The sequence below is a fragment of the Doryrhamphus excisus genome, chromosome 4 (genome assembly GCF_030265055.1).
Source record: "Doryrhamphus excisus isolate RoL2022-K1 chromosome 4, RoL_Dexc_1.0, whole genome shotgun sequence".
Classification (NCBI taxonomy): Eukaryota; Metazoa; Chordata; class Actinopteri; order Syngnathiformes; family Syngnathidae; genus Doryrhamphus; species Doryrhamphus excisus.
Genome location: NC_080469.1, coordinates 19012836 through 19023709, shown reverse-complemented (window position 1 = coordinate 19023709; position 10874 = coordinate 19012836). Strand labels below are relative to the sequence as shown.

General features: G+C 45.5%; 1 protein-coding gene across 3 annotated transcripts in view; it reads left to right on the top strand.

Moving 5' to 3' along the window:
- taok3a (TAO kinase 3a) overlaps positions 1–10874 on the top strand; it is a 61420-nt gene that overhangs the window by 18400 nt on the left and 32146 nt on the right. The window contains exons 4-8 of one of the 3 annotated variants that reach the window (XM_058069616.1): positions 4527–4609; positions 7760–7992; positions 8360–8431; positions 8742–8843; positions 9091–9136. In XM_058069616.1, coding sequence (XP_057925599.1) covers positions 7861–7992; positions 8360–8431; positions 8742–8843; positions 9091–9136 — 352 coding nt within the window. In that variant the 5' untranslated portion in view covers positions 4527–4609; positions 7760–7860. The remainder of the gene's footprint in view (positions 1–4526; positions 4610–7759; positions 7993–8359; positions 8432–8741; positions 8844–9090; positions 9137–10874) is intronic. The other 2 variants (XM_058069618.1, XM_058069617.1) reach the window with 2 other exon arrangements.

The window sequence follows — 10874 nt, the reverse complement described above, 5'->3', positions numbered from 1 at the left end:
GTGGAGGGTCTCTTGGGTAGGCCCCCACTCCGGGTCAGAGGTCTGCATGTGGTGTCATGGATGGAATATGGACTCATGTTCTTCCCAGCTGTTTGTTGTTGACCTGACCTGGGACGGTCTCCGGAGGTTCATTTCATTCCACTTCCCATTCGGGCGATCCATGCAACCTGTGGATGCACTCGTGGACCCCCGTTGTTCTCCCCCGCACCCTTTCACTCCCTTGCCACCCTCTGATGTGCAAAATGATTGATGAATAATGGAGTGATGCTGCGCTGCTTTATGCCAGTAGAAGCAGATAGGAGGAAGCCACATCGTGTTGGTTGGTGTATTTTGTAGGGACGCACACACACACACACACACACACACACACACACACAGTTAGTGACCCGTAGAAAACGAGGCGGCGGTTGCCAGAGCGGATGAATGGCTTTCATAGTGAAAAGTCCAGGCGTGGCTCCAGAGGGCCATGCAGCTCGACCCTTCCGGATTCATGGCCTGAAAATGCTGTGATTGACGCATCTGTGTGCGCTTGTTTTCATCACCCGCACGGCCCTGTGCAAAGACAATTTCTTCATATTTGCAAATGGGAAGTAATGTAATTACTTTGCTTTCTTTTTTGTCCAGAACGTTAGCATTAGTGCTGCTAGTTGACCTTCGAATGACCCTTAGCAATCACTAATCCCTCCATAGAAATGGAATATTTCCATAGCTACAGCATAGAAAGCCTGTTTCCCCCCTTCTAAATATGCATTTTACCACGATTAGAGCCCTCTAGACATGAAATAGCACCCCTATAGTCACCTTTGCACTCTTATTACCCAATATAGTAGACATAAGACTGTTTACCACCTTCTAAATATGATTTTTACCATGATTAGAGCCCTCTAGACATGACATAGCACCCCTATAGTCACCTTTGCACTCCTATTACCCAATATGGTAGACATAGAAAGCCTGTTTACCACCTTCTAAATACGTATTTTGATATGATTAGAGCCCTCTAGACATGATATAGCACCCCTATAGTCACCTTTGCACTCCTATTACCCAATATAGTAGACGAGAAGAGAAAATAAGACATACAGGATATGGATAAGACTTGTGTATGATGCTGTAAATGTGGTCCAGTGGTAGTGGGGGATGGGCGGGGTTCCTGCTGTGCGATGGCTCATTCAAACCTGCAATAAAAGCGTGTCTGGTGCTTGTGTGTCCCACGGAACTTTGCAGTCACAAGCCCACCCCCTAGTGACCAGTGTGTGTCAATGTAGCCATTTTTCTCCATGGAGATGCTTCATTTAAGCCCAATGACAGAAGATTGACTTTACAAACTTCACAAATTATTCATGCATGAATACAGTGAAGAAAATAAGTATTTGAACACCCTGCTATTTTGCTATTTCTCCCACTTAGAAATCATGGAGGGGTCTGAAATTTTCATCGTAGGTGCATGTCCACTGTGAGAGAGATAAACTAAAAAGAAAAATCCAGAAATCACAATGCATGATTTTTTAACAATTTATTTGTGTGATACAGCTGCAAATAAGTATTTGAACACCTGTGTATCATCTAGAATTCTGACCCTGAAAGACCTGTTAGTCTGCCCATTAGAAGTCCACCTGCACTCCATGTATCATCCTGAATCAGATGCACCTGTTTGAGGTCGTTAGCTGCATAAAGACACCTGTCCACCCCATACAATCAGTAAGACTTTAACTTGTAACATGGCGAAGACCAAAGAGCTGTCCAAAGACACCAGAGACAAAATTGTACACCTCCACAAGGCTGGAAAGGGCTACGGAGCAATTACCAAGCAGCTTGGTGAAAAAAGGTCCACTGTTGGAGCTATCATTAGAAAATGGAAGAAGCTAAACATGACGGTCAATCTCAATCGGAGTGGAGCCCCATGCAAGATATCACCTCGTGGGGTCTCAATGATTCTAAGAAAGGTGAGGAATCAGCCCAGAACTACACGACAGGACTTGGTCAATGACCTGAAAAGAGCTGGGACCACCGTTTCCAAGGTTACTGTAGGTAATACACTAAGACGTCATGATGTGAAATCATGCATGGCACGAAAGGTTCCCCTGCTTAAACCAGCACATGTCAAGGCCCGTCTTAAGTTTGCATATGACCATTTGGATGATACAGAGGAGTCATGGGAGAAAGTTTTATGGTCAGATGAGACCAAAATAGAACTTTTTGGTCATAATTCCAATAAGCGTGTTTGGAGGAAGAAGAATGAAGAGTACAATCCGAAGAACACCATCCCTACTGTGAAGCATGGGGGTGGTAGCATCATGCTTTGGGGGTGTTTTTCTGCACATGGGACAGGACGAGTGCACTGCATTAAAGAGAGGATGACTGGGGCCGTGTATTGTGAGATTTTGGGGAACAACCTCCTTCCCTCTGTCAGAGCATTGAAGATGGGTCGTGGCTGGGTCTTCCAACACGACAACGACCCGAAGCACACAGCCAGGAAAACCAAGGAGTGGCTCCGTAAGAAGCATATCAAGGTTCTAGCATGGCCCAGCCAGTCTCCAGACCTGAACCCAATCGAAAATCTTTGGAGGGAGCTCAAACTCCGTGTTTCTCAGCGACAGCCCAGAAACCTGACTGATCTAGAGAAGATCTGTGTGGAGGAGTGGGCCAAGATCCCTCCTGCAGTGTGTGCAAACCTGGTGAAAAACTACAGGAAACGTTTGACCTCTGTAATAGCAAACAAAGGCTACTGTACCAAATATTAACATTCATTTTCTCAGGTGTTCAAATACTTATTAGCAGCTGTATCACACAAATAAATTGTTAAAAAAATCATGCATTGTGATTTCTGGATTTTTCTTTTTAGTTTATCTCTCTCACAGTGGACATGCACCTACGATGAAAATTTCAGACCCCTCCATGATTTCTAAGTGGGAGAAATAGCAAAATAGCAGGGTGTTCAAATACTTATTTTCTTCACTGTATATATTTTTATAACATACACAATACGTCACATTTTAATGTTCTTAACGGTTGCAAGTGTAAAAATAAGTGATGCGGTGCTGATATTAGTCCAATAAATTGTCGAGGTATATGAACTTCTGATTTTGTTTGCATGAAAGCAACAATCCCCAAGGCAAAAAATGACAACTCTTGATTGACAAAAAGGTGATAGAAAATGTCCAAACTTCATCAACTAGCATCTAAAAAAAGAAATGCGGTGACGAGCTAGCACGTTGTCATGGTGACGCTTGGATGAAAAGAGAAAAGGAACAGAAAGCCAACATGAGTCCCGACCATACCTTTGAGTGTCACACGCCATCCCCGTCTGAGCTGAAGAATGGTGGACGCGAGAGTGAAAAGTCAATGGGACATCCCGGGCAGAACGGCTGTCATTCAGGAAAACCCTGGTTTTCCTGAAGCATGGCCGTATTTTTTTACTGGTCAGGCTGGCAGCAGCTGTGGTAATTAGCATGGCTGTTTCTGGCAACGCAGCGTCCCTCCCAAATCACCCCCGCCCCCATGCCGAGCGGAGGCTGAAGGGAAGAGGAAGAGCGAGGAAGAGCGAGGAAGAGGAGGGTTGGTGCCAGTTTCCCGAGGCTCCGGCAAGCGTCAGTTTGCGTTATAAATCATTCAGGGACGCTCAGCGGGGGCACCATCCCTTTTTATCCCTCTCCTCGCTCTATCCCTTCCACCGCTTCTTCATTATTGAACGGGGGGCGGATTGTCCTCGCAGCGCCCACCAAATAAGCAACAACAGTTGGACCAAAAATATCACAAACGTCCAACCGATGTTGTAACGGCGCTACTGATGTTGATTAAACAAACAAACATGACAGGCGGACACAGGATGGCAGAGAGGGCCAGGCGTCTGCTTGGGGCAAGGCTTTTTAAAAAGGAAAGGGTATTATAGTAGTATTCAATACCGAATGCAGTCATCCTCCTCAATAGCAGTTCATTGGTTACACAGCATTCAACATCTTAATCGGGACATTTTCAGATTTAGGAAACCTCTTTTAAGACTTTTAAATGTGCAGTTTAATATCATTAGAGCCCTCTCGACATGAAATAGCACCCCTATAGTAACCTTTACACACGTATTACCCAGTATAGTAGATATGTAATACAAATAAAACCTGTTTGCCCCCTTTTAAATACTTTTTAACATTACCAGAGCCCACTAGACATGAAATAGCAGCCCTATACGTAGTCACCTTTACACTCCTATTACCCAATATACTGTGTGTATGTATATATATGTGTGTATATATGTGTGTGTGTATATATATGTAATATAAAGACTAAAGATTAAAAATAAGATCTAGAAAACCTGTTTGCCACTTTCTAAATACTTTTTAACATTAGAGTTTTCTAGACATGAAATAACATCCCTATAGTGACTATTACACTCAGATTATTTACTTAACTGCAGAGAGTATGAGATGTCCATCAAGGGTCACGCTTATAAAAATTCCAAACTTTTTTTGCAAGCCAACAGTTCGCTTGTATTGATCCACTTGAACGTCAACAACATTCCTCCCTGGCAGGATGAAGATGGCGGCCAGACAGAAATCTCTTTGGACGTTTTAAAGGAGGAGCAACACGTCTTCGTCCGTGGCATTCTACACAGGTGACAACACACACACACGGCTTGTCTGGAAAGAAAAGGGGAAAAGGGTTGATGGGAAGGCTTGGTCGTTCCCAGCTTGATGCCAAAGAAAGATGAATCAGCTGTTGCTATGCTAACAAGCTCAACATGCTTTGCCTCCCAGGTGATTAGTATCAACGTCGCTCCTTTTTCCCGTTCTTGCTGAAACATAAGATAAAACATCTTCTTGTAAATACTGACTTTGCTCCCGTAGACAACCCAAGCTCACTTTCCCACGGCGACAACTTTTCCTTATTTTTCTTGAGTGTTTCTACTCTCTATTTCTACGCTCTATCGACGCTCTATCGACGCTCTATCGACGCTCTATCGACGCTCTATCGACGCTCTATCGACGCTCTATCGACGCTCTATCGACGCTCTATCGACGCTCTATCGACGCTCTATCTACGCTCTATCTCCTCTTTATCTACTCTCTATCCCCCTGCTAGACCTCTATTCTGCTATAGTGGCCGGGTGCGTCACCTATAAACACCCAGGGTCTCTCATCAGTGCAGCTTTGGTGTCATCTGTGGCTGTAGACAACCTCCTGATGGCATTTTTTTCAATTTAGTCCACACGATGGTCATAGCAGCCTTTCATGGCCACAGTTTGACTCTGGAACTGATTATCTCCATCACAGGGTCCCACGTATGACATGTTGCATTGTGGGGTGGTTGGTCCACCATGTGCCAACGTGCCAATGTGTGTTTGAACTGGCATCTGCTGTCCATAATGAGGCTGACCCATTTAGTCTCATGCAACACACAGTCTTTATGTTTCTACTTTGTGAGAAGACAAATACGTAAAGTGTGTAGTAGTCCAAAGTAAGTGTAGAATGTGTAGTAGTAATAGAGTAGTAGTGTGTAGCTAACATGAACTATTTGCTCAAGTCAGAGGAAGTACACGCTGTACATGCTGTACATGCTATTGCAGTTTGCTGGCGTGTAGCGCAGCAGGTTGTAAGGTCCACAGCATTTTTTTTATGATGGCAAAGTACAGCAAGATAAATATTATGAATATCATAACTTACCTTTGGAAAAGGATTCCCCCCCCCCCCCCCCCCCCCCCCCAACTGAAGTGAACAGCTGTGGCTGCATGAATTAGTCATAGCTGTGCCGGAGGGGTGGGCAGTCTTTTCTGGCTTCAACTTGCCAATGTTTGGTCGACAAGCTAACTCCATTGGAAATGTGGGCGTCTTTCAGGGACGGGGCGGTCCCAGCACATGGACCTGTTTCCCTCGGTGGTCACGTTTTGGGCCCCCCGAAATCCTCGTGTGAGATGTTTTGGAGGAAATAGCTGTCATGCAAATGAGCCGTGTCTGGCCATGCACCCACGAAGCACGACTGTGTACTTTTTACGTTAGCAAGGCTAGCATGGCTATGTAAGCTAAGGTGCTAACATTACGCTCCCATTTGAACAGCAGCATCATGCTAGGTTAGCATCGTGACGTCGTTTCCGATCCCGTACTCAGTGAAGTGCAGGCTGCGAACTGCTTCTGGAGGTAGATGCTGGACTTGGTTCAGTATGTTTTTCATTCAAATAGTACTCATGCCAAAATGTTGTGTTGCTGCTGGATGTTCACAGTAGCCCAGTGATACTGTAAGTTTTTCTATTCCAAAAGAGGACGCTTTAAGACAACAATGGACGATCAAGTGCAGAGAAGGAGAGCGAGACGGACACTTACCTCCGATTCTGTTCTGTGCAGTGATCATTTCACTGATGACTGCTGGGAACACCTTTCCAAGAAGCGTTTGGCTTGGAAGTACTCTTTGGAAGTACGCATTTTGAAAAAGGATGTTATTCCAAAAAGACGAGAGTAAGTCAAGTCTTGTTGACATGATGTCTTCTCAAGACTCTTCCATGATGGCGACAAGGCTGCACGGCACGATGCATCTTATGTAAGCATCTTTTCAGACACACGTATGTTTACTGTGAGGATGATGCAATCTAAAAGAAGACTCTTGTGCTGATTTCAAACAGTAATTACCTCCAACAGGCAGTGCGGAGGTGATGTTTTTGCCAACATTTACCTCTTTAGTGTTGAAAATAACTTCAAAAGGTTTGGTTGAAATTTTCAGGAAAGGTTTTTTTTTTTTCCAATTTACCATTGGCTTTGGGAAATGGAACGCTGGAGAAGATAATGCCAAACAATATCCAGCGTATTTAAGCAAAGCTGATGAGTGATGTCGGGGAGCCTTTAAGAGGCTGATGCTGCGTCTCCACCTCCACGGCGGCTGAACGCTGTGCCTCTTCCTATCCTCTTCTCCTCCTCTGCTGGCTGCATCTGGATGATGTGCAGGCCGATTCCCTGCCAGACCCAGATGGTGCGTGTGTGTTGCATGTGCAGCCAAGCTAACTGGAGCAAGCTCTCCGGCGTCAGTCCACGCTTGACGGCCCGCCTGCGGCCTCGTCATGCACTATAATGCGCCTGGAGGAGGCCCATCTGAGCTGATGACACCTTTGGAAAGCTTGTCATTAGCGTGTCTTCACACCAACATCATTAGAGCTCGAAAAATAGCCCCCCCCCTCTATGAGCCCCCTCCTGTGTGGCCCAGGACCTCCATTTTGCTGTCATGCCAACACAATTCAACTCATTCAGGTGTTCACCAATGCTGCCTTTCTCATTAGTGCTCCCAACTCCCTTGACATCATTAAGCAGCTCCTCCCTTGTCATCCTAAACCGAAAACTAGCAACTAAGACTAAAAATTTGAGTTTTAGAAAAATAACGGGCGATGTGGAGATCGTCCCTCATGTCCGTGTGGCGATGACAAAGAGGAGTAAGCCGACTCCTTTGGACCATCCTGCGTCTCCCCCTCATCTAAATCTAAATGGCGAACATTTGGGGATGTTTTTAGAAAGATGGACACGAGTTCCAGACAGAGAAGCCATCTTCAGCAGCTGGAGGGCCTCCTGGAAACATGGCATCAAGCACGGCCAAAGCCGTTTGGGACACGTTTGGTTTCTAGTTCAGGGTTTTTTTCAGCTTCGGTCTTCCACTTTTGAGGAGCTGATGAACAGCCTGACTGGAATGTTCATACTGACATCATCTCATCCTTCCCCTATGACGGTCTCTTCCATGACCCTTCACCCCCACCCCCCCTAAGGAGGCGATGCTGTGTTTGTCTCCACAGTTCTTTCCTGGTCTGGCTGGCCAATGCCGGGCCCGTCATGGACGTCTGGCGGCGGTCGCAGCAGTAATCGTGTGAGCTCGGTGCCCGCCGCCTAGCCCGTGATGCCGTCGTCCACTCGGAAGGGCGCAACCAAGGACCCCGAGCTGGCCGAGCTCTTCTTCAAGGATGACCCCGAGGACACCTTTTGCGACCTGCACGAGATCGGTCATGGCAGCTTCGGGGCCGTCTACTTTGTACGTGTGTTTTCTGTACTCTTTCTACTTCCTATTGAAGTAGAACTAAAACTAATATTGGATGTATTCTGTACTCTTTCTACTTTCTATTGTATACATTCTTAATATTGGAAGTATTCTTTACTCTTTCTACTTCAAGAAAAAAATTCAAATTTGTTTAATTCGTAATAACATATCGATTAGCATTTATTTATTTAATAATAATAATTATTATATATTTTGATGCTGATCCTCGTGTGGTGCTGTGTAAGTGCGGTATGATGCTCAGCGTGTGGAACTCTGACACAGCGTGAACTTTGTGTTTTCCTTTTGGTTTTACTGTTTGCACGTGGATGATGTGAAGGATGATGTCTTCTTTCTGTTTCAGGCCCGCAACTCCTATTCCAACGAGGTGGTGGCCATCAAGAAGATGTCCTACAATGGCAAGCAGACAACCGAGGTAACACACACACACGTCATGGTCACACAAGTGTGCCAAACGTGACAAACATGCCCAAATGTCTCGTGTTTGTGTTTTGAAAGACCAAATCCAGCACCATCTTCATGTAACGCCTGAGTGAAGTTGACCCCCACCCCCCCCCCAAAACTCTGGTCCACCAGTCTCTTTCTTTGTGCTGTTTTGTGGATTTCAAACTTGAACTTATAAGATGGAGTGTGATAACTGAATAAGCTGCTTTTTGGCACTCAATTTTTCACTTGACAGATACACAACTTATATCCTTATATCCTGTGCGTGTGTGTATGTGTAGAAGTGGCAGGACATTATTAAGGAGGTCAAGTTTTTGGGGCAGCTGCGGCACCCCAACACCATCGAGTACAAAGGATGCTACCTGAAAGACAACACTGCCTGGGTGAGTGTAGCATCAGTGTTGGCATCCCTGTATCGCGCCTGCGAACACGTTAGCGTCCGTGTATCGCACCTGCGAACACGTTAGCGTCCGTGTATCGCTCCTGCGAACACGTTAGCGTCCGTGTATCGAGCCTGTGAACACGTTAGCATCCGTGTATGACGCCTGTAAATATGTATTATTATGATGTATGTTCCATCTGGTCCGGCCTGCTGTGTTATGACGATGATGTGATTCTTTTGTGTTCCAGCTGGTGATGGAATACTGCCTGGGCTCTGCATCAGATTTACTAGAGGGTAAGCGTATTTCTCTTTTCATATCTGAAAAAGGAAATAAAGACATTTGGGGGCAAAGCCAGCTTTTTCACACCAAGCTGATCTTACAGGACTAAATATAACATTTCAAAGATGTCAGGATGACGTTGTTTAGTGTTCAGTAGTATTGGTGGTTTTCATCATAGTGTACTGCAGTAGCAGTGGTGTCCATCATGGTGTACTGCAGTAGCGGTGGTGTCCATCATGGTGTACTGCAGTAGCGGTGGTGTCCATCATAGTGTACTGCAGTAGCGGTGGTGTCCATCATAGTGTACTGTAGAAGCTGTGGTTTTTATCATAATGTACAGTAGTAGCGGTGGTTTCCATCAAGTAGTACTGCAGTAGTGGTGTTTCCATCATAGTGTACAGTAGTAGCGGTGGTTTTCATCATAATGTACAGTAGTAGCGGTGGTTTCCATCAAGTAGTACTGCAGTAGTGGTGTTTCCATCATAGTGTACTGCAGTAGCGGTGGTTTCCATCATAGTGTACAGTAGTATTGGTGGTTTCCATCATAGTGTACTGCATTAGCGGTGGTGTCCATCATAGTGTACAGTAGCAGCGGTGTTTCCATCATAATGTACTGCAGTAGCAATGGTTTCATCATAATGTACTGCAGGAGCGGTGGTGTCCATCATAGTTTACTGCAGTTGCGGTGGTGTCCATCATAGTGTACTGCAGAAGCGGTGGTTTCCATCATAGTGTACAATGGTAGCGGTGGTTTTCATCATAATGTACAGTAGTAGCGGTAGTTTCCATCAAGTAGTACTGCAGTAGTGGTGTTTCCATCATAGTGTACTGCAGTAGCGGTGGTTTCCATCATAGTGTACAGTAGTATTGGTAGTGTCCATCATAGTGTACTGCATTAGCGGTGGTGTCCATCATAGTGTACAGTGTAGTGTACAGTAGCAGCGGTGTTTCCATTATAGTGTACAGTAGTACTGTATGTGTGTCTGGACTGCGACCACGGTCCAGCGGTCGGTGATGCATGGTGTTTATTCCAATTCGGACCTACAGGCACGCGCACACGCATGCACGGCTGATCACTGCTCGTGTGGTGACCGCTGGCACAGACGAGCAGCTCTTATTGTACATGTCCCTTAATGTGTGTTTTTTAGCTTCCATTTTTAGCAGTGTCAGGGCAACATACGTTCAGTTGATTTTATGTGCTGTCCTTTTTATTTTTCAACGAACGCCTGCAGCTGTCATTTGCTTGCGTGATCACCATACCGTGGAAACTAGTGAGGCTAGTGCTAGCTAGCACTAGCCCCGAATACACCGGTCAATGGATTACACTAGGATCCTGTGGATTGCGGTGTTTCTGCTGCACTTTATGGACCATTTTTTCTGCAAAACAAATGGACATAGTCATTCAGACTCTCCACGGACTACATATTCCAGGGATTCGCTTCTGCAGCTGCGGTTTCAAGCCGATCGAGTCGTCCTCACAGAGGAGATACCGGAAGAAATACTCCGTAATCACACGACTGGCCAGTATGACACTCACCCAAAAAAAAAGAAGGCAACCAGGAGGGGGAAGAAAAAGGGAGGCGTTAGAGCCAGACTAAAGCAGCGGAATGTGAAACATCGAACTCTTCCTTCAGTCATTCTGGCTAACGTTCGCTCACTCCGCAACAAGACCGACGAACTACAAGCTAATGTCAACCATATGTACGAATATCGGACAGCATCGATTTTAGCCTTTACAGAGACATGGCTAAA